At 42.3% G+C, this 23,486-nt stretch overlaps 2 protein-coding genes across 2 annotated transcripts; one reads left to right on the plus strand and one right to left on the minus strand.

Annotated features, from left to right (window-relative positions):
• The first annotated feature begins 173 nt into the window (after positions 1-173).
• On the plus strand, positions 174-12,942 carry cpsf1 (cleavage and polyadenylation specific factor 1). The gene is made up of 38 exons (XM_063898990.1): positions 174-559; positions 1,908-2,069; positions 2,162-2,189; positions 2,288-2,421; positions 2,512-2,592; positions 2,675-2,826; positions 2,929-3,075; positions 3,208-3,347; positions 3,763-3,873; positions 3,956-4,049; positions 4,150-4,237; positions 4,650-4,793; positions 4,952-5,003; positions 5,098-5,171; positions 5,246-5,320; positions 5,632-5,712; positions 6,038-6,136; positions 6,321-6,500; positions 6,602-6,743; positions 6,890-7,068; positions 7,165-7,304; positions 7,386-7,563; positions 7,662-7,868; positions 8,111-8,200; positions 8,289-8,435; positions 8,530-8,682; positions 8,857-8,973; positions 9,207-9,297; positions 9,497-9,581; positions 10,036-10,177; positions 10,274-10,426; positions 10,548-10,724; positions 11,370-11,436; positions 11,532-11,579; positions 11,663-11,818; positions 12,037-12,166; positions 12,295-12,433; positions 12,681-12,942. The coding sequence occupies exons 2-38, from the start codon at positions 1,926-1,928 to the stop codon at positions 12,726-12,728; spliced, it is 4,413 nt and encodes a 1,470-aa protein (XP_063755060.1). The 5' UTR covers positions 174-559; positions 1,908-1,925; the 3' UTR covers positions 12,729-12,942.
• Positions 12,943-13,560: 618 nt separating this feature from the next.
• On the minus strand, positions 13,561-21,863 carry adck5 (aarF domain containing kinase 5). The gene is made up of 15 exons (XM_063898441.1): positions 21,724-21,863; positions 18,633-18,718; positions 18,353-18,502; positions 18,102-18,177; positions 17,254-17,454; positions 16,765-16,905; positions 16,511-16,624; positions 16,284-16,415; positions 16,103-16,186; positions 15,932-16,013; positions 15,348-15,426; positions 15,179-15,270; positions 14,818-15,070; positions 14,591-14,707; positions 13,561-14,224 (listed from the first exon to the last, which is right to left on the minus strand). Exons 1-15 carry the CDS (start codon positions 21,745-21,747, stop codon positions 14,122-14,124), a joined length of 1,734 nt encoding a protein of 577 aa, XP_063754511.1. The 5' UTR covers positions 21,748-21,863; the 3' UTR covers positions 13,561-14,121.
• Between the last annotated feature and the right edge of the window lie 1,623 nt (positions 21,864-23,486).

The following is a 23,486-nucleotide window of genomic DNA, read 5'->3' on the forward strand; positions in this document are numbered from 1 at the left end:
AGGCTATTTTAAAAAATGAAGTAGATATCACAAATCTTTGGGTTTCTTATGTCTGTGAGTTCAGCCAGGGGAATGTGTTTACCTAAGACATTTTTTTTATTATTATTTTGGTGCTTTTTGTTTGAAACATGAAGACATTGCAACAAAATATTATTATTCATTTTAAGAAAAATAAAACGTGTCAAATGAGATTCAACAGCGGTTTCTTGGGCACATATGCACGTCATCAATGTTATAGCAGCTAAAATACACATTTGTGTCAGAAATCAGAAACAGGTTCATTGCGTATGTGTAGACCTACCTCGAAATAAATCTAAATCTGATTTTTGATATTTTGCCATGTGTTTTTTAGCTGCTATATCATTGGTTACCTGTAGGTGGCAGCAGTCCACCTCCGAGCCGCTAAGTCTACCTGAAATGAAACCCGCGAAGAAGAAGTCGGCACAGCGACACAACACAACCGCCACTAACTGCTCAAGTTAGAAACCCACAAACTATGGCACCTTAAATGTAAACAGAAGAAGGAAAAATAAAGCCTCTGATAACGTGTGTGATATAGGTACGTTTACAGGATTAATTCACCCTTTTGCAAAAACATACCAGGTGCACGCTGCCATGCTAGCTAATACATGCTAGCGAATACATGCTAGCTGCAAACAGGAACGTTAGCGCAGTACAAACCGACGTTAGCTTTCCCATACATTCGATTTCTGGGGATAAATGTTGGTGAAGACACACATTAGTCATAAATAAATTATTTAAATGATTACAAATGCTTCTTAATTGTCTCACTAGACGTAAGCTGTCAGGGGAAATGCTAACTTTGACTTTATTTTCCACTTTTTGGCTAAAACGTGCAGCTACCTGTAGTATATTCAATATGTTTCAGTTGCTTAGTGAGGTTGTTTTGTAGAGTATTCAGTATTTTCGTTATATTGTGTATTATTTAGATACTCTAGTGATATATGTCCTTTCCATTGTGAACTTGTGTATACTTGCTGCTGCTAATGTACATTTTTATTGTATTAAACTTGCATCTTTATATTGAAGCTACAAATAGGAACCTTAGCTTTCCCATACATTCATTTTCTAGAGGAAAAATGTTGGTAAAAGACACATTATTCATAAAGAAGTCAAAGAAATGCCTATTAATGCTTCTTAATTGTCTCATTAGACGTTAGCTGTGGGGGGAAAAGATAACTTTGACTTTATTTATCCACCTTTTTGCTAAAACTTGGTAGCTGTCGTTTGTTTGTATCATGTAAACATGATTAAATGCATGCTAATAATGCAAAGTCAAGTGCTTTACCTGTATAACCTCACCTACAATCTGTGAAATGAATATGTACATAAGGGCAGTATGAATTAAGACCCTTACTTCAATGCAGGAGTAAAAGTACTTATTTTGAAGGAAAAGCAAGAAGCTGGAAGTGAAATATTTAGAAAACAATAAACTTCTTAGCAACATTGCTGCCCTTAAGCGTTCTGCAAACACACTCAAAGTGTTATTTAATGTCCTAAATATATTGTTGGATGGTTACGTTTATACCAGATCATCTTATTTTAAGTGCAGAGGAGCAGCAAGGGCAGCATTTGCCTTCAAAATGCACTGTAGTAAAATTATAAAGTAGTATAAAAGAAACTCGATGTGTCCATAAGTACTTGCTTGAATGGTACGTTAAAGTTAAGCACTTTATTTGGACCAAAAGATGTCCTGCAATGCTATGTTTAATTTGGCATGTTGTTTTTTGACAGTATTCATTGATAGCCAGTTACACATATTTACTGCAGTTTACTTTGAACGGAGACATGGAGATTGTTTGGTTTGTTGCATGGTTCTTAATTGGAGAGTGGCGATTGAAAGTGACGTGAAGAGATCCTGACCTGACTGTTTTCCCCTCATATAGTGAGGGAACCTCTCCAGGATGTATGCCGTGTACAGACAAGCACACACCCCCACTGCGGTGGAGTTTTCTGTCTACTGCAACTTCATATCGAGCAAGGAGAAGAATTTGGTCGTTGCGGGAACCTCACAGCTGTTTGTCTACAGGATTATCCATGATGTCGAGGTAACTATGTCTCCTTTTACGTTTTCAGCTCGTTTTATTGTGCCAAGCTTTGGAAAATCTGCTTTTTTATAACATCTATGTTATAATTTCAGAGTACATCAAAGACCGACAAGTCTTCAGGTATGTCTACACACCCAAAGAACATGTAACCTTGAATACATGAAAACCGAATCTGTTTGTTTCTGTGGTCTGACTGTCACGCTATCCTCCTCCTACAGAAACCAAACCTCGTAAGGAGAAGCTGGAGCAGGTGGCCTCTTTCGCTCTCTTCGGAAATGTTATGTCCATGGCCAGCGTGCAGCTTGTCGGAGCCAACAGGGATGCAGTACTTCTCAGTTTTAAAGATGCCAAGGTATCATTGCCTAACAAGTGGCCTGAAACTGAATCTGAAACTGCCTTTAATTGTTATTTTCTGATCTTGTTGTGTTTGTTTTCTCACCAGTTGTCAGTAGTGGAGTACGACCCCGGGACACACGACCTCAAGACCCTGTCCCTGCATTACTTTGAAGAGCCAGAGCTCAGAGTATGAAACAAAAACACAGTAACCATGTGAAAATAGAAGCTCTATCTGACTAATTAAAACACATTTTTATTCACACTTTCAGGACGGGTTTGTACAAAACGTACATATCCCTATCGTCCGGGTAGATCCAGAGAACCGCTGCGCTGTAATGCTCGTCTACGGCACCCAGCTGGTGGTTTTGCCGTTCAGGAAGGACACACTGACGGACGAACCGGACGGCGGAGTTGGAGAAGGGTACGCCTGCGACCCCACTTCCCCTGAAAAACATTCCTAGATGTCGTTGAATTCGTTGAATGTTTTTGTCTAACTGCGAGCTCCTCTGTTTCTCATCCACAGACCTAAATCCAACTTCCTCCCGAGTTACATCATCGACGTGCGTGAGCTGGACGAGAAGCTGCTGAACATCGTCGACATGAAGTTCCTCCACGGATACTACGAGCCCACGCTGCTCATCCTGTTTGAGCCCAACCAGACATGGCCCGGGTCAGTGCTCCACAGCTTCAGACACAACAAGAACTTTCTCTCATTAACCAGCAGTTAATAAAATCAAATCAAGGTTATTGCAAGTAATGCCTCTATTACGCTTGTGCATCAATGGTCATTTTCTTCTTGCAGGCGTGTGGCGGTGCGTCAGGACACCTGCAGCATCGTGGCCATCTCCCTGAACATCATGCAGAAGGTGCATCCCGTCATCTGGTCCCTCAGTAATCTGCCGTTCGACTGCACGCAGGTCATGCCTGTTCCCAAACCAATCGGTGAGCTCAAACTCTTTTATGTCACTGCTTGTCATCTTTCAATCCACTGGTCTATTATCCCTCTAGAACATTACGCTCGCAGGTGTGTTAGTTGAGCCCAGAGTTCGGAAAACCAGATCAGAAGTCAGAGCCTACCAAGCTCCCTTTTTCTGGAACCAACCTCCTGTTTTAATCAGAGGCAGAGAGTCCAAACTTTTAAGAGTGCGTTGTAGACCAACAGTTTTAAATTCATTTATTTTATTGTTTTTATGTCATTTTGTTGTCTCTTATTTTATTTTACACACTAACTTGTCTTTTCATTTAGCTTTAATTGTATTGTTTAAAATCAAACGTGTTTTGTGATATTGATCTATACAAATAAACTTTGAACTGTGCTGTTAGCTTCTTTAAAAACACATCACGTTTTCTTTTCCAGGTGGCGTGGTGGTGTTTGCTGTGAACTCCTTGCTGTATCTGAACCAGAGTGTTCCCCCTTATGGGGTTTCTCTCAACTCTCAAACCAATGGAACCACAGCCTTTCCTCTCCGTAAGTAGATAACACACAACTATACTTCTTCATATCATTATCTGCGATGCTCATCCCTTTTAAATGTGTTGTGTGTCCCCAGGTGTTCAGGAGGAAGTGAAGATCACACTAGACTGCTCTCAGTCTGATTTTATTGCCTATGACAAGATGGTCATCTCATTGAAAGGAGGAGAAATGTGAGTCATTGTAATCACCGTCAGAATGAGCATAAACACTGATGGCGGTCGAATGATTCTCCACTGACTTGTTGTTGTTGTTGTTGTTGTTGTGTTGCAGTTACGTGTTGACACTTATAACGGATGGCATGAGGAGCGTCCGGGCTTTCCACTTCGACAAAGCTGCAGCCAGCGTCCTGACAACCTGCGTAAGTTCAGCCTGGGAAGGCTCTGATGAGACGGGAAGTGTCTGTCCTAAAGGGATTGGATTGTTAATAGCATACATTTCATAGCTGTCTACAGAGAAACAGAGAGGAGTTATAGCCCAGAAGCTAAGCAATATCAGTTAATGACTACACTTTATTCAGACATTTACACAATAAAAACAACAGTGGAAACTAATACCAGCACTTTAGGATTCAATTACACAGAAATGAACATTTTAAACCCCAAACTATGTATTTGAAATTAAACCAACAAGAAAATCCTACTACCTAAAACGCTCAGCTAGTATTTGATATCTGGCTGACCCTTTTGGAGTGTTTATCTGATAATGAATATATAAAAGGGGATTTAAATTAGACACTAATGCCTCTCACAAACTGGGCTTCCCTCCTCCAGATGGTGACCATGGAGGCCGGCTACCTGTTCCTGGGTTCCCGCCTCGGAAACTCCCTGCTCCTGAAGTACACCGAGAAACTTCAGGACACGCCGCCAGAGGAGGGCAAAGAGAAGCCGGACAAAGAGAAGGACAAAGATAAACCGGTACGTCTGTGATCGAGAAGCACCATCGAAATGCATCAGTTATTTCACACATTAGGCTTATTAAGTTGCAGCAAGGAGTTGATAGTATGAGGTGGTTGTTTGCATTTTATTTGTCTGAAACGCAGCTTATAAACTATATATTTCTTTATGGATTTCAGGAAGAGCCACCGAGCAAAAAGAAGCGAGTAGAATCTTCCAACAACTGGACAGGTATGTTCAAATCTGATTTGTAAACAGGTTTTAAGGCACAACCCTGTGACTGAAAAGGTGTGTTTAATGTGTGTGTCTCTCTTGTGCTTGTCAGATGAGGTGGACGAGATAGAAGTGTACGGAAGTGAGGCGCAGTCAGGCACTCAGCTGGCCACCTACTCCTTTGAGGTAAACAAAAACAACCCAAAGAAGAATTGCTTTTATGTAAATTCAGATGACTAATCTTCTGTGTGTCCGTACAGGTGTGTGATAGCATACTCAACATTGGACCGTGTGTGAATGCCTCCATGGGTGAACCTGCCTTCCTATCTGAAGAGGTACATGAATCATATTAGGGCTGCAGGATATGGAAAATATAACAAATTGCAATGTGACTCGTGCTATGGGACTTAACCGTAACACTTCTGTTTATATATGAAATAAATATGTGAAATGATCATACTATACTTACTTAAATGGATATATGTATGTAGGATCTGTACCATGTTTTGTTCAGTCTGCAGAATTTAAAAAATATTGTGCTTTTTGCAGATTTGGTCATGCACTAGTCCATATTGTGACTGTGCGCATACTTTCTTAAGAATGGTATTTTTTGAGTTCCCTGACGTGCATCTCACCCCACACGCAGTTCCAAAACAATCCCGAGCCGGACCTGGAGGTGGTGGTCTGCTCCGGCTACGGCAAGAACGGTGCGCTGTCCGTCCTGCAGGTAAATCCTCCCCCTCATGTTGTGTGTTTGCATGTATATCTGATCAGCAATATGCACGATAAAGTGTCACAGCACCGTCCTAAAACCTGTGGTGGCGAGGGCCGTCTGCCACAGGTGCAGTGACGGTGCTAAAGTGAAGTCTGGGTCTACCAGGGCTGCCTCAGAGGTCGACGGAGTGGCCTGTAAACACCCCAGACACAAGCTCACAGTCCTGCTTGTGTGGTTTGTAATGAAAAATACTGAATGTATATATATGGTGTTGGAAGCCTGGACATTTACACGGCTCTGGTTTTGAGTTGCTTATACGTTTCCTTTCTGTTCTCAGAGAAGCATACGACCCCAAGTAGTCACTACGTTTGAGTTGCCAGGTTGTCACGACATGTGGACGGTCATCTCGAATGAAGTCAAAGCTGAAGACAAAAAGGTACTGTGTGTTCCTGCCTGATAGCCTTTAGCTTCTGCCTTCTATTAAATCAATTAACTCTACCTTTAGACAGCCTTTTTCTATTTGAACTTTTGATTCAGTGTATGTAAATGGTCTGCAAAGGCTAGAATCTCTGTGAGGTTCTCTCCCGCAAAGATGTAGATGTTCCTCATTCCTTTCGCAGGCTGCAAAAAGTGATGACTCGGAGGACGGGGCGGAGACAGAGACCGGAGAGGACGGAGAAGACGGAGAGAAAGAAGAGAAGGAGAAAGAGAAACAGGACGAGGAGAAGACTGAGCCTCCTATAGAGGACGATAAGAAGAAGCACGGCTTCCTCATCCTGAGCAGAGAGGATTCAACCATGGTAAAAACACGCCTCTGATGTCCGGCAGCGTTTGATTTCCTATTTATGATGTTATGTGATGTAACTTGGCTGTGTGTGTGTGTGTGTGTGTGTGTGTGCAGATCCTGCAGACGGGACAGGAGATCATGGAGCTGGACACCAGTGGGTTTGCTACTCAGGGTCCCACGGTGTTTGCTGGAAACATTGGAGACAACAAGTACATCATCCAGGTCTCCCCCATGGGTATTCGACTGCTGGAAGGAGGTAAAAATACTCTATTTATTCAGTTTGAATCCAGTATTTGAATCCTGTTGCAGAAAAAACAACATTGGCGTTAGCCTTGTTTCCAAATTGACGATATTGATCACGTGTTCCTCTGACCAGCTCTCTCTCTCTCTGTCTGCTCTCAGTCACACAGCTCCACTTCATCCCCGTGGACCTGGGCTCTCCCATAGTGCATTGCTCCGTGGCGGACCCTTACGTGGTCATCATGACCGCGGAGGGAGTCGTCACCATGTTTGCTCTGAAGACCGACACGTACATGGGGAAAACCCACCGGCTGTCCCTGCAGAAGCCCCAGATCCCCACCGTGAGTGAACCCTCCTCATCAGACCTTTAAGAGACGCTTTTCAAATGATACAACCATAAACCTGATTCTGAATTTAAGCTACGTCTCATTCAACAGCAATCCCGTGTGGTCACGCTGTGCGCTTACCGGGACGTCAGTGGCATGTTCACCACGGAAAACAAAGCGAGCTGCTCCGTGAAAGAGGACGCCATCATCGGGAATCAGTCCGAGGAAGAGACCATCATCCACGACCTCAGGTAGGAGCATCGCCTCCGTACTGAGACCTCCAACCTGTCGCCACCTGTGCTGTTTATTCACCGTGTTAAATGTGTGTGTAGCAACACCGTGGATGACGAGGAGGAGATGCTGTACGGAGACTCCAACGCCAACGCGGCGCACGGAAGAGATGAAATGGGACGCAGCTACGGGATTCACGGGCTGTATGGGAGCGACGGGCAAGGCAAAGCAGAACCCAGCCACTGGTGCATCATCAGCAGGGAGAACGGAGTGATGGAGGTACGGGGACAGGATGCATCTTGAGAATATCTGAGAGCTTCTTTAATGAGCTCGTTAACCCTGTTTCTATCGTGGCGTTTTCTTATTTCCTTCCCCAGATCTACCAGCTCCCAGAGTGGCGGCTGGTGTTCCTGGTGAAGAACTTCCCCGTCGGTCAGAGAGTGTTGGTGGACAGTTCGTCCGGCCAATCGGCAGCGCAGGGGGAGAGTAAAAAAGAGGAAGTGACTCGACAGGGAGACATCCCGCTCGTCAAAGAGGTGGCTTTGGTGTCACTCGGCTACAACTGCAGCAGACCGTATTTACTGGTGAGGTTCTGTCTGTGTTTCAGTTCATTAAAATGCATGATAAAAGTAAACATTGATAGAGGATAAAGTGTTCTTGTTTTCTAGGACCATAACGAAAATGTTAAAAATGCAAATCTAAAGGAGCTCCTGATTTCTAGATACATAAGACAATGGGTTCTTGTTTGATGAATAAGAAAGAGTGTTCTTGATTGGTAATGTTTCTGTTGTCTAGTTCTATAAGAGAAAATGCTCTTGTGTTCTAGGTCCATGTGGAGCAGGAGCTTCTGATCTACGAGGCGTTCCCCTACGATCAGCAGCAGCCACAGAACAACCTGAAAGTGCGCTTCAAGAAAGTAAGATCGTAGCGCTGATAAAGGTGGACATCATGGAGTCACATTGAACGTGAAGTGGATCTTAACTGTGCTTCTTCACTCTGCACAGGTTCCTCACAACATCAACTTCAGAGAGAAGAAATCAAAGGTAAAGAAAGACCGGAAGGCGGAGAGCGGAGCCGCGGAGGACAGTGTGTCTGTGAAAAGCCGCATCGCCAGGTTCAGATACTTTGATGACATCTCGGGATACTCAGGGGTAAGGAAATAAACGTGGAGAGAGAAAGTGCAAAGAGAAGTTGCAGTTGCTTTTCATTAACTGACATAAGAAACACCTCTCCTCATGTCCTCAGGTGTTCATCTGCGGGCCGTCTCCTCACTGGATGCTCGTCACGTCCCGAGGAGCCATCAGGCTTCACCCCATGACCATCGACGGATCCATCGAGTCCTTCTCTCCCTTCCACAATATCAACTGCCCCAAAGGCTTCCTCTACTTCAACAAACAGGTACACACACACACACACACACACACACACACACACACACACACACACACACACACACACACACACACACACACACACACATTCCTGATGTCCCATTTATCTTTCTGATTCTCAAAACGTCTGTCTGTCTGTCTGTCTGTCTGTCTGTCTGTCTGTCTGTCTGTGTTCCTTCAGGGCGAGCTGAGGATCAGTGTCTTGCCCACCTACCTGTCTTATGACGCCCCCTGGCCCGTCAGAAAAATCCCCCTGAGGTGCACCGTGCACTACGTCGCCTACCATGTGGAGTGCAAGGTAAGGGTCCTCTCACACACACACACACACACACACACACACACACTTGCAGAACACCATGCAAAGTAGCAGCACATCGATTGCTGTGAAAGGTTTGAGATGAAAGCCCTTTAGCCTGACAGTTTTCCCTCTGAGAGCGAACAGGAAGATCGGTGTGAGACTTTGACGAGGTTTCTGTTTGATGGGAAGGTTTTCTCACATTTTTTGGGGGGGGTGTTTTCTTTCTCTTTTAGGTGTACGCTATATGCACGAGTGTGAAAGAGCCGTGCACACGCATCCCCAGGATGACAGGAGAGGAGAAGGAGTTTGAAACCATAGATCGAGGTCAGACACACACACACACACACACATTTGAGCGACTCTTTAAATGTTTATTAATCATTTATTAGTAAATCACTTTTAATCACAGCGCAGTCAGCTGGTAGCTCACTGATATTGGGACCCTTGTCACCAGTTTGTAGTCTGACTTTTACTTCAACACACTTCTGAGGTTGAATCCCTGCTGTTTCTCTGGTCTCTGCAGATGACCGTTACATTAACCCTCAGCAGGAACGGTTCTCCATCCAGCTCATCTCTCCGGTCAGCTGGGAAACCATTCCCAACACACGGTACAACCTCAGCCCTTTGAAAGACGATTAGAGTTCAGTTAGCAAAAAATCAATAAAGAAACCTTGTTTTAATAGACATGAGGCGCCTGGAAATCACACCGGCCTGAGGCGGCAGTTGTTGAGTCCCTCATGGCTGCTTTCCCTTATTATACTGAGGCTCAGTAAGAGGTGTCAGGTCCTTTATAAAAGTCCCTGCCAATGAATTCATCTGCATTATCATTACCTAACACTCTTTAGAGCTGGAAAATAAATCACTATATTCCTGCCAAAGCAGCCTGAGATCAGTTATTGAGAAGTGGAGCAGAGCTACATGGAAAAACATCCAAGGTCTGTTCGGGGACTTGAACCGGCGACCCCACGGTCAAGTCCCCACAGACTGAGCCACTGCCGGACGACAGTTAAAAGCTGAACAGGTGTGTGAGTGTGTCCTGACCTCTACCTGTGTGTCTGTAAGGTTCGACCTGGAGGAGTGGGAGCATGTGACCTGCATGAAGACGGTGGCCCTCAGGAGTCAGGAGACGGTGTCCGGGCTGAAGGGCTACATCGCCGCGGGAACCTGCCTGATGCAGGGGGAGGAGGTCACCTGCAGGGGCCGGGTCAGCACCACACACACACACACACACACACTGATTATTTATTCCTTATGATGTAAATAAGACAAACATCTGCTGACAGCTTTTGGTTGTGTTCAGATCGTGATCCTGGATGTGATTGAGGTTGTGCCGGAGCCCGGTCAGCCCCTCACCAAGAACAAATTCAAGGTCCTGTACGAGAAGGAGCAGAAGGGCCCGGTCACCGCTCTGTGTCACTGCCACGGCTACCTGGTGTCAGCCATCGGACAGAAGGTCTCACACACACACACACACACACACACACACACACACACACACACTCTCAATTTTGTTTCTTTGATATTGAATGTAAATCGTATGCACGTCTCTGAGCTCCTCCTCCATGCTCCTGCAGATCTTCCTGTGGGTTCTGAAGGACAACGACCTGACGGGCATGGCCTTCATCGACACTCAGCTCTACATCCACCAGATGTTCAGCATCAAGAACTTTATCCTGGCTGCCGACGTGATGAAGAGCATCTCGCTGCTGCGCTACCAGCAGGAGAGCAAGACGCTGTCCCTCGTCAGCAGGGTGAGTCCGTTCAGGCTTAACCAGTTTTTCTTATTTACTATATTTTGATTTATAGAGCTATGGAAGCCCTGAGGGGCCAGTGTGGGAAAAAACATGTGGGGCTACAAGTTTTCCCGGACTCTATTCAAGTTCCTTCTTACCCTTCAGTTATTTTGTGTTTGTGGAAAGTTTGGGAGGTTAAAAACAAATGTCAGTTGTTGTAATACTCATTACGGCCACAAGAGGCGGGATTTAAAAGAAAATGGTTATCCAAAAAGAAAGACATGACCGTAGTGTTTATTAACTTGCTAATATACGATATGTCCTTGTATTTAGAGTGCATAGAGATAATAAAAATCACCTGCAAGAAAACATGAATTTTAGTCCTATTCTTTAATCCTATTACTGCCTCTTGTGGCTGAAATATGTACAACAACAACGAACACAAATTAACCTGACAGGACAATAAACACTTCATTTTCACCTGTTTTCCTACGTGAATTTAAAATTTAAACGACACTTTAAAGAGGAAGAATTGACTGAAATATTGACGGTGTGTCCCGTGGCTGTTTAGATCCCCTCGAGTTGATCCTGCATCCTGAGATCATGCAGTGTCTGTATCTGTGTGTGTTCTTATTAACTGTTCTCTTACTGGTTTTGCAACAGGATGCAAAGCCGCTGGAGGTTTACAGCATCGAGTTCATTGTGGATAACAACCAGCTCGGATTACTGGGTAACATTTATAACTACCTAATGATGCACATCTAATTAAACCAACCCCAAAAATGTCCTTATTTTCTCATCAACCTCTTTTTTCTCTCCTCTCAGTGTCCGACCGGGACAAGAACCTCTATGTATATATGTATTTACCTGAAGGTATGTGTGATGGATCCTAAAGTGATGTGCATCAGTGTTGATTCACTTCCAGGCGTGTGATGACAGGTGTGTTTGGGTTGCAGCTAAGGAGAGCTTCGGAGGGATGCGGCTGCTCAGGAGAGCCGATTTTAACGCCGGAGCGCACATCAACACGTTCTGGAGGATGCCGTGCCGAGGAGCGCTGGAGGCCGGCAGCAAGAAGGCCATGAGCTGGGACAACAAGCACATCACGTGGTTCGGTGAGTGGACAGCGCTCCAGATTAGGCTACTTTTTATTTAAATATGCAGGTAAAAATCTATTTTTGGCCGCTTGAAATAAGGCTGGGTAATATATACATATCTAGAAATATCAAATGAAAAACCCAAATGTGTTAAATGAATATAAATGATTATATTATAAATTATTTAAATAGATATTATTATTAAATGATGTAAAAAAAAATCCATGTTCCCACAGCCACTCTGGACGGAGGAGTGGGCATGCTGCTCCCGATGCAGGAGAAGACGTACCGCCGACTGCTGATGTTGCAAAACGCTCTGAACAGCATGCTGCCTCATCACGCCGGGCTGAACCCCAAGGCCTTCAGGTTGGCTTCTTATCCCTCAGTACAAAGCCACTGCCAAACAAGGGCTCATAGGATCAGATAGACCTTTACTGGCTTGCTCTTGAGTACAGTTCTTGATGTGACCGAGCCTTTTCGCTTCCCGTGTGCAGAATGCTGCAGAGCAACAGACGGTGCCTGCAGAACGCCGTGAGGAACATCCTGGACGGAGAACTGCTCAACAAATACCTTTACCTCAGCACCATGGAGCGCAGCGAGCTGGCCAAGAAGATCGGCACCACGCAAGACATAGTGAGTGCACAGAACGGGAGATTAGTAACAGCTGATCCAAATGTATAAAACCAAAATATGGACGAATGCAAATTAATAACTTTAATAAACTAGACATGTTTTATTCCTCAGAGTAATTTGTCTATTTTTTAGTTTATTTATTTTATGTTTTTCTAAACTGAACCCCTACAGGACGGTCTGCGTTCTTAATGTCTCTTATTTTCATTATTCATTATTAATGTTTGATTCCCATCTCTTTCCTCCTCAGATCCTGGACGACCTCCTGGAGGTGGACAGAGTCACCGCTCATTTCTGAGACACAATCCCCCCCCTCCCCCCCCCCGACTCGTCTCGTCCACTGAACTGTTTTTTACTGAACAGAACAACGTTTTGTTATGGCCGTTTTTTGTGCAAAACTGATTTGTTTTTCTTACTATGTCGACAAAAAAAAGAATGAGGACAGCTCTGTTTTCTTAGGATATTTTGTATTAAAAAAGAAACAAAAATCAGTAAAAATTATTTACACAAAAGCTGGGTGTGTGTGTGTGTGTGTGTGTGTGTTTTCTGAGCCGTTTCTAAATAATTATTACAGCCGGAATCCTTGATTTAGCCGGGGGGGAAATGATGATTCTACACAGCTGCTCTGTTTTAGAATTAAATATAAATAAGTAAAAGAAAACAGAAAAGAAAAATGTAACTCTAAAACAATTTTATGAACATAAGTCAAAATAAAAATGTCCAATTAAAAATACAAATATTTATACAAACAAGAATTTAAAGTCAGACAAAATAGATCAAAATATTTAGATTCATGTGATAAAGCAAACGACGAACGAAAGCATCACGAGGTTAAAGAACATGCAATAAAATTAAGATATTTATAATAAAGATAATATAATAAATAAAGTTTATAAAAAGAAGTTAAAGAATATTGAATAATATAAAATAGAAAGAAAATAGTTTAAACACAAGAAGTTTAATTAGAAATGTCAAATGAGGACACAATTAAATAAGCAAAGATCAGATGCTAAAATTAATTATGTGCAATAAAATAGAATAAATATAATATATTTAAAACAAATGTCCAATAAATAAACCAAGAAATTGGAAAAATGTGTGTTTAAGCAAAAGAACTCAAAAACAAAACATACATTTTCAAACAATTTAATTCAGGAGAGTTGCACATCACATCTGTAAGTGACAAACACAGTGGTGCCTGAAAGAGGTAGAACATTTTTATTAAAATAATGTCAAAACATTTGATTAAATGGCAGCATCAGAAAGATGTGTTCAGTATCAGAGTCGTGTGGAGCTTGTTATTGCAAACACTTATGGATATCAATCATCACTTCTGAGGCACTACCTCCATTTAATGCATTGCTGAGCCAGGATGTAGCTTCAAAAAATATAGTCAATATTTAACAAACTGCAGGTTAAAAAGCAAGATAAAACAAACTGCTGTACTAAAAAATGAAATAAACTAATTGAAGGAGGTAAAATATGATCATTTAAATAAAAACTAAGGCTTTTCTGCTCTGGAGTGGGTTTGGTACTTCAGTCCTGCAATTTCATTCATTCTCACCCGTATAAAAAAAAAAAGTCAGTAGTCCAGGAGCACCATCACTAGCAGCTTTTTCCAGGTGAAAGGCTACATGCATTAGCTTGTATTTGGATTATCTCCTTCTTCATCCTCTGTTCCTTCACGTGTACTACCTCAGGTACTCGTACATGTCTGCGTCCAGAGAAATCAGACCGAAGTACGACAGCAGGCCGAGGACGGAGCGCGTCAGACTCATCGACGCCATTTCCCACCTGTGAAAGAGTCCCATTGTTTATTATGTAGCAGCTAATGACTAAAATAGTGGTGCAGTGATGATATATTTTGGGACGTAAGCATTGCAGTAGTTCCCTACACAAAAAGACTATGGGATTTATCTTTTGGATGAAACAAATATTGCAGAAAATAGGAAGAAAAAAAGGATCTACAGCACGGTCACATGACTTCACGTCACCACCGCTAAGCTAAAGGAGGCTAATGTTGGGCTATAAAGGAACTACAGCACGGTCACATGACTTCACGTCACCACTGCTAAGCTAAAGGAGGCTAATGTTGGGCTATAAAGGAACTACAGCACGGTCACATGACTTGCATTATTGACACACACTGACTGACTTCACCTTAAGGCCACTTCAAACTTGAGGCCCTCCCACGACGTCCTCACCCAGCGGAAGACCCCAAGTCTGGACAGCCCCCCCGTGGTCTCTGCCTGCAGCCGCCCCCAGCCTCGCACCGCACTGAATTTATAAAAAAGATATATTAAACCAAGCAAAATATGTTAAAGTCAAAATATGCAATCGTAAGATAACGTTTGTTGGATATTTGTAATCTTGTTACTCTCACTCACGTCTTGGCCATGACGCAGTAGCGGTCCACCGGCGCCCCCAGGCTGATGTTGATGCTGCGCACCGTGTTGATGTTCCTGAAGACGAGCAGCATGGGCCGCGGCATCGCCTTCAGCACCGCCATGATGCTGTCGAAGCGCTGCATCGCCATCTGACGCATGTAGGCGGTCTCCTCCCCACTCAGGATGTTGGACAGGCCGAACTCCCGCATGTTGATCGGCCGCTGCAGCAGCATCTCGCTGAACAGCAGGTACTCTGCAGGGACAGGTGAGACGTGACATTACTGCTCAAGAAGTCCTGAGAGGCAGCCAAGAACTAAATACATTTAAGAAAAAATCAATACATATAAAATAAAAATAATACCTTTGACCCCGAGGGCTTTGGAGTGCCTCTTCATGGCGGCTTCGTCCCTCAGGACTATGGACCTCCACAGTTTACAGAGAGCCGCTCTGTCGCTGAGGTCAAAGGTCGCAGTTACAGCAGACAGCTGATTATTCTCAGAGGTTATTATCAGTAAACAGAAAGAGCGTACCGTGGACTGAGGTATTCGTACAGGCCGTGGTCCAGGAGCACCAACTCTGCCTTGTTGTCTCGACCCCGTCTGACTAGAACTGCAAACATTACAAATGATCAGTCATGTGAATCAGAGCTGCCTGGAAAACTTAGATCCTATTTGGGAAACCGATTTAAAGGAATCGGATTTTTTCCTAAAGACGATACTTTATTCCCAAATAGTTTATACTGCAAATACTTTATAAGAATTCAGAGAAAAAAAAGTCAGAATTAGTACTTTTCAGAAAACACTCAGAAGTCCAAATTCAGAGAAAAAATATTTCTGGAAATTTTGCATTTTTTCAGTTCAGTGTTCTGGAGGGAACACAGGGATTTGAGCCTTTGTAGACCATTTACATGCACTAAAACCTATACAACACACTAGAGGAAAGGGAGGACCCCAAAACAGCATGATAGGGCCTCTTTAATACAAGCATGACTTATTATCTGTACATGCCTCTGTAGGTCAGAGACGGAGACGCGTTTAAGGACCTTATCATGTTGTCGATGATTCAGAGAAAATGCCACTGCTATACTTCCAGTATTGACCCGTGATGTACTCACCGTTTCCAGGATGAGGGTCAGCGTGGATGAAACCGGTGTAGAATATCTGCTCGGCGAACGTTTGGATCAGTTTATCTGCCGTCTGAAAAACAAACATTTGACGAGGTATTTCAGAGAGCGCTTTCCCAGTACTCTGAATATCACCCGTCTGTGTTCAGAGCATCAACTCACGTCCTTCAAACTCAGTCCTTGTCTTTTGATTTCCTCCACGTTGTTGATTTTGCAACCTTCGCAGAACTCCGCTGTCAGCACTCTCTTTGAAACGGAGACACACACACATTGCCAAAGCTTTAGCCAGGGAGAAGATGGAGTTATATCGAAGAGTAAATAATAATAATAATAATAACCTCACTTTACTCGTCTGCTCCCAGAACACTTTTGGTACAACGACGAAACTGAAGTGTTTCAGCTCCTCCGCACACCGCTCCGAATTCCTGGCCTCGTTCTCAAAATCCAGCTCCTGAGCCAACGTGCCCTTCAAGTCCTACAGGAAGTAGGATAAAAGAGAGGCGTTGACAAACCGGTAATGTTTGTCTTCTAAGGACATCAAAGCAACTTCAAATACAAATGTTTTCTGACCTTCAGAACCCATCTGAACCCAAAGCTGGGGTGCATGAATTTAATGATATCCAGCAGGATCTCCAGAGTCCTGATGTCACCGTCGAAGCGATCCCTGAGGTCGATGTACTGCACCTGAAGGAAACAGAATCAAACAAAGACTTTTTAAGGATTACTTACACCGGGATTTTAGCCTTTGCAGACCCTTTACATGCACTATAACACACTACAGGAAAGGGAAACGCCCGAAAACACATAACAGGGCCTTCGCTCACCTTCACAGCGACAGGGGTCCCGTCGAACAGCTCCGCTTTATGGACCTGCGCCAGGCTGGCGGCGGCGATGGGTTCAGGGTCAAAGGATTTGAAAAGCTGCTCCGGGGTTTTACTGAAGTCCTCTTGAAAGAGAGCGTCCACCTGTTGCACACAACAAAGGTGTGAATGTTTTATGTCTTCTGAAGAGTTTCTGAAAATCTAAGAATTCTGAGAAAAGTCAGAATTTTGAGTTTTCAAAAACACAGACATCAGAATTCTGAAAAACAGAATCAAAAATTTTACATTTTTCTGAATATCTAAGAATTCTGAGAGAAATACGCAGGTGTTCTGGAGGGAACACAGGGATTTTAGCCTCTGCAGGCCATTTATATGCACTAAAACCAATAGAACACACTACAGGAAAGAAGAACCCCTAAAAGCTCTTTAAATGCCGCTGTGGTAAAATATTTCCCCAATTTTAGATCAATAACGTATTTATAACGTCCTCACCTCTTTGTGCCTCCGGCTCAGAGCCTTATCCTCCAGCACCTGCAGGGTCCGGATGTACTCGGGGGGCAGCAGGTGGTTAAAGGAGCACAGACCCTGGCCCAGTTTGATGTAAATGCCCCCGTTGCTTATGGCTCCTCTCACCATGCACTCTGCTGCCCTCTGGTGGCAGGCCGACATCTCGGACACGTAAGATGTGCTGCTCTAGCAGGGGGGGGACAACAGTAACACAGGACTGTCCACACAATATTAAATCAGACATCCACAGCGTGTGACCCCTCACCCAGCCCATGTTTTATGATCCATAAATTGTATTTTGGGGGCATTTCCAGTGTATTAAGTGTAAAATAAGGAGAGTTTCTGTCCAAAAAAGATGAACACTTAAACTAAATGCATCTTCAGTGGTGAGAGTGATAGGAATAGATTCGGTAAATATAAGAAATGTATATATTTAATAATAAAAGGAATGAAAATACCACCCAAATGTGCAAATAACTAGAAAAACTTCAAAAATAAAGACAATTTCCAAAGACAGATCTGACTTCGAGGACACAGAGCCGTTTCATTTCAATTTCATGAAGTGGAGAAGTCATTTACATGCTGTGTTCTCTCTTAATTCAGATCATTGTACTGTAACCTGGTTTTACTTTGGGGAAAATATAGTTTATCCTTAAGATATATAGACTGAGCCTTAATTTTGACTGATTGGGTTAATGGTGAACTCATAGCACACTGCATTGTATTGGTTGACTTAAAGAGCGATGACACTAAGCCCAACGTGTTTTTCTTGTTGCAGATTTTCTTGTAAATGATTTAGTTCATTTCTTTCCCCTACAGTGTTGAGGAATTACCTCATCTTGGCCCCGCAGAGACATGTTGGTGGTCCACCAGTAATCCCCGGAGATGGAGAGTCCCACAGACAGAGACCTGAGGGAAACACATCAGCGATCATTCATCTTTAAAGCTCTTCTCTTTCATCTGAACGTCTGGGGAAGAAGACTTTAAGATGTTCTTTGAATCAATAAATTGTACTGGTTGTTGTTGAATTTCTTTAGTTAAGGGGAACAACTAGACTTTATCCTTTATGGGTTTTATTTCAGACCTGCAGAAGCGCCCGATCCCCTCGATCGTGATCTTGGTCCTCCTCCGGTCTCTGGGCTCGGATGCGGCGTAGTGGACGCCCGCCGCCACGGGCACGCCCACAGAGAGACCCAGCAGAGCCTTCCAGACCAGCCCTCTGCGCTTCCCTTCCCTTAGAGCACGACCGACACACACACACCCACACACACACACACACACACGTTTATCAGAGACGGCATGGAGGGAGAAGCTACGGGGTGCAGGGTGTTTAATTAGTATGATGTGATTGGACGCTCTGGTACCTGAGTGAGCTGAAGGATCTGGGTCTTTGCAGCGATGACATGGGATGTGGAGATCTTTGGACCATGTGATGCAGACACAACCTCAACTACAGAAAACACAACGTGTGAGAGGAATCACTTCTGCAGGAACAGGAGCCTCATGCCTGAATAAACCCCGCCTCTTTTATGTGCTGGCTTAGTTTATTGGCCAAGGTGCTTTAAAAACAGGTTCATGTTCAGTCCGTTACGTGAACCAAAGGTCAGATGGTTTACCAGAACACTGAGTAAACATTGGAGACATATTTGAACTGTTCTCCCGTCACTGAAAGAAATTCTCATGAAGAGTTGCTCTGTTCATATTTGGGGTTTCCCTGTCCTGTAGTGTGTTATATAGCATTCTTTTGTGCATGTCAATGGTCTGCAAAGCCTAAACTCCCAGAGACAGTGCCTCTCTAAGTTCCAAAGCCCAGGGTTATGTTTATTTAGACTGACCGACAGTCCAAACACCCATTTATATTCAGCTTAAAAGGATGATACTCACTGGGAAAAGGAGCATTTAACGAGCCAGACTGATCCTGATCTGAGAAGGCAAATGTCACAAGATCTGAATTCTGTGTGTGTGTGTGTGTGTGTGTGTGTGTGTGTGTTTGTTTGTTTGTGAGTGAGTAAGGGAGTTGGGCAAGAGAGATGAGTTTTAGATCAAGGCCATTGTGACCAGTCGTGGTACTGGTTTGTTTTTGTTAGCTGTCTGAGGGACAAAATGTCTCTGGCGGACGGATGTGCAGATAGCAGGGATGTCAGGGACCGGAGCGCAGAGACATCAAACACACCGTCACGCAACATAAGGGTTTACTAAGCAGAAACAGCCTCGTTAGCTGTGGATTCATTCCTCAAAAATAGGTATTATGGGTACGGTTGCAGCACTTTTTTCATTTATCTCAGTTACTCGGACAACAAATTGCTATAAAATTAATTAACTGACATTATCCCTACCAATTTACCCTTAAAGGGTTTCTGTATCCTGGGGGAAGCAGTGATTTGACAGGCTTTATCCAGGATTAAAATGGGTTTAATAACAGTTTATTTACCGTGTAATATCGATGCAATATCGGTATCAGAAGGGTGGAATATAATAAGGTAATATAGGGCGTAACACTGGTGTTTTACTGTGTAATACAGGTGTACAAACAGTATAAATACAGTGTGATATTGGTGTTACATTAGTGTAATATGGGTCTAATGAGAGTGTAATACGGGTGTAATAAATTGGGTATAGAAAGGGTGTAATGCGATGTACTAATGGTGTAACGTGGGTGTATTCATGTGTATTACATGCATGTGTTTAATACATGTGTATGATGGGTGCCATGTAGAAAAAGCAATCAATAATTTCCCCAAATATGTAAATGTGTTTGCCCTTTAAAGGGTTACAGATGGGTCCTTTGACATGTCTTTCAAAACATTTATTGTAATGGAAAAAGACCGATGTTGCAACAGCCCCCACGGTGGGTCAACACCAGGGACGGCTGCAACACGTTTGAGTTTCTGTCTCGATGAGCATCGCATCCTGTATGTGTATTAAAGTAGAAGTACTCAGGTCTTGTACTTTAGTTAAAGTAGAAGTACTCAGGTCTTGTACTTGAGTAAAGTAGAAGTATTCAGATCTTGTACTTGAGTTAAAGTAGAAGTACTCAGATCTTGTACTTGAGCTAAAGTAGAAGTACTCTGGTCTTGTACTCGAGTAAAAGTACTCAGATCTTGTACTTGAGTAAAGTAGAAGTACTCAGGTCTTGTACTTGAGTAAAGTAGAAGTACTCAGATCTTGTACTTGAGCTAAAGTAGAAGTACTCAGATCTTGTACTTGAGTAAAGTAGAAGTACTCAGGTCTTCTACTTGAGTAAAGTAGAAGTACTCTGGTCTTGTACTCGAGTAAAGTAGAAGTACTCAGGTCTTGTACTTGAGTAAAGTAGAAGTACTCAGATCTTGTACTTGAGTAAAGTAGAAGTACTCAGGTCTTGTACTTGAGTAAAAGTAGAAGTACTCAGATCTTGTACTTGAGTAAAGTAGAAGTACTCAGATCTTGTACTTGAGTAAAGTAGAAGTACTCAGATCTTGTACTTGAGTAAAAGTACTCAGATCTTGTACTTGAGTAAAAGTACTCAGATCTTGTACTTGAGTAAAGTAGAAGTACTCAGATCTTGTATTTGAGTAAAAGTAGAAGTACTCAGATCTTGTACTTGAGTAAAGTAGAAGTACTCAGGTCTTGTACTTGAGTAAAGTAGAAGTACTCAGATCTTGTACTTGAGTAAAGTAGAAGTACTCAGATCTTGTACTTGAGTAAAGTAGAAGTACTCAGATATTGTACTTGAGTAAAGTAGAAGTACTCCGGTCTTGTACTTGAGTAAAGTAGAAGTACTCAGGTCTTGTACTTGAGTAAAGTAGAAGTACTCAGATCTTGTACTTGAGTAAAGTACAACTACTCAGGTCTTGTTCTTGAGTAAAGTAGAAGTACCAGAGTGTAGAAATACTCTGTCACAGTAAAAGTATTCTAAATGTTCCTCCAGTGAAAGTAGAAAGTACTCTCCTCTAAATGTACTTAAAGTAGCGACAGTAAAAGTAGTCATTGTTTGATTGGTCCATTTCAGAATAATATCTCTGATATGTTTTATAATGATTGATCATTAAAGTGTTCTCAGAGCTGGTAAAGGTGCAGCTAGTTTGAATGGCTTTGTATACTGCAGGGTAGCTGCTGGATTTACTGCAGGTGAACTAAAGTCTGATTTAAGGGGGATTATATTTACCATCATTAATCCTAATCTGTAAAGTAACTAAAGGTAGTAAATACATGTAGTGGAGTAAAAGTACACCATATACCTCTGATTTGTAGTGGAGTAGAAGTATCATAACATGGTAATACTCAGGTAAAGTATCTCAAGTGTGTACTTCAGTACTTCAGTAAATCTTAGTGACATCCCACCTCTGCACATTAACCCATTGGAGTGTTCGGCTAACACGACCAGCTGATTAATGTGACTGCTGGTTAACTAGCTAACGTGAGCTAAAACTACTATGAAACGGAGCTCACAATGCATGAGAAATATGGTTTATTTACCCCTCGGCTGGTCTCCCCTGCCATGTCTCCTGGGAGAGTAAAATAGCTCCAATTTCAGTGATGAATGAATGTCCAAACTTTAACGTCCTTCCTGAGAGGAATGTAGCCGAGCACTGGTGACTGCTTCTAGTCAATCTGCAGACAAAGAGTGGATGAGTGACAGAGAGAGCGAGATGATGATCCTCCAACTACTTCCGTTTTCGCTTTAGTTTAAATCGTACTTCTGGAGCCTCACAATTTTTTTTTTAGAATACAAAAATAATAATACAAATAAAACGATATCAAATATATATAATAATACATAAATAACAAATAATATATATATTTTTTTAATGATTTTGTCCTCTGAATGTGTCATAATAGTTTAACGATGCTTAAATAAAATACTAGTTTCTAAATTGTTAATTATAATACATTGATGTATTTTTGTCTAGACCTATGTTTATCTCAACACATACATGTTCATGATACATTATTTGCTGTTTATATTTTGCATTATTAATCTAAATCTTGTAGGGTATCCCAGATATATCATACATAAAGTGCAGTTAAAAGTAAAATACTGTCCTCTGAATTGTAGTTAAGTAGAAGTAGCAGTACTCGAGTAAAGTACAAGGACCTCTTCATTGATGAACATACTGTATTTAAATGAATTCACTCACCCCTGCATCGTGGACGTAACCCTACGGTTCCATGGTGGACGCTCAGAGTTGACAGATATATGTCTTGCTGGTGCGCTGCACTCTCTGCTACGTCATGAACGTCATTGATCATACCGATGCCCTTGTCCTATTACTGTATTGATATTCATGTCTCCTCCAATTTGAACCTCTAAAGATAATTATTCACAGAGACTAAACATTTATACACAAATAAACACATAAATAGGTTGATATGACCTTCAGCTTAGTATGACCTATACAGTAAGATGTTTTATTCAGGTGAGTATTTTATATAAATGCACTTTAGATTTTAATCCAGAGGGTACAATACTGAATGCAGAATTCACTTCCAAGTAGTTCTGCACGTACAGGAAATGTGTTTCATAGTGCATACAGAAACACAGTACTTAGATTTACGCTGTAACATAGGAGCAAATATAGAACTATTGTAAATTAATAAATGCACTTAAGCAAACAAGCTTGCTACGATGCTAAATGAGCAATTAGTGTGGTATTATTTCGATGTTACATCATCTTACATCAGGTAGTCTCTGTGGGATCAAGGGTCCTCATGTCAACCCTTGTGGAAAGATGCAACACAAGACAAAACAACAAGTTAAAAGCTGAAATAAGTTGGGTGAATTATGGCATTGGGGTCAGATTTCTTTTTAATTTCCTCTTTAAATAAATAACCATTCATTTCAAATGTTGTTGTTTTTGTGCGTAATGTGTCGCATCATGTGCGTTTCTGTCAGTTTGAAGTAGTGGAATTTAACCAGAGCGAAACCGGAAACCAACATTGGCCTTCAACATAAAAGTTGTATATTTGCTCAAGTACTGCTCTTCAGTACAATTTTGAGGTACTTGTACTATACTTGAGTTGTTCCATTGTATACTACTTTATACTTCGACTCTTCAATTCACAGGTTCAGATTAGGATTAACGATGGTAAATATAATCTCCCTTAAATCAGACTGTAGTTCACCTGCAGTAAATCCAGCAGCTACCCTGCAGTATACAAAGCCATTCAAACTAGCTGCACCTTTACCAGCTCTGAGAACACTTTAATGATCAATCATTATAAAACATATCAGAGATATT

This window comes from Eleginops maclovinus, chromosome 13 (assembly GCF_036324505.1).
Source record: "Eleginops maclovinus isolate JMC-PN-2008 ecotype Puerto Natales chromosome 13, JC_Emac_rtc_rv5, whole genome shotgun sequence".
Lineage (NCBI taxonomy): Eukaryota > Metazoa > Chordata > Actinopteri > Perciformes > Eleginopidae > Eleginops > Eleginops maclovinus.

What these genes read in the sequence shown, in the direction of transcription:
- adck5 (XM_063898441.1), bottom strand. Translation starts at nt 21,747, where the DNA reads ATGGCAGGGGAGACCAGCCGAGGG. An exon ending in CAGGGGAGACCAGCCGAGGG is followed by an intron (nt 18,719 to 21,723) that starts GTAAATAAACCA and finishes TGTTTTCTGTAG; the next exon opens with TTGAGGTTGTGTCTGCATCA. An exon ending in TCTGGGAGCAGACGAGTAAA is followed by an intron (nt 16,187 to 16,283) that starts GTGAGGTTATTA and finishes TCCGTTTCAAAG; the next exon opens with AGAGTGCTGACAGCGGAGTT.
- cpsf1 (XM_063898990.1), top strand. Translation starts at nt 1,926, where the DNA reads ATGTATGCCGTGTACAGACAAGCACACACCCCCACTGCGGTGGAGTTT. An exon ending in CTGCCTTCCTATCTGAAGAG is followed by an intron (nt 5,321 to 5,631) that starts GTACATGAATCA and finishes CCCCACACGCAG; the next exon opens with TTCCAAAACAATCCCGAGCC. An exon ending in ACATCTCGGGATACTCAGGG is followed by an intron (nt 8,436 to 8,529) that starts GTAAGGAAATAA and finishes TCATGTCCTCAG; the next exon opens with GTGTTCATCTGCGGGCCGTC.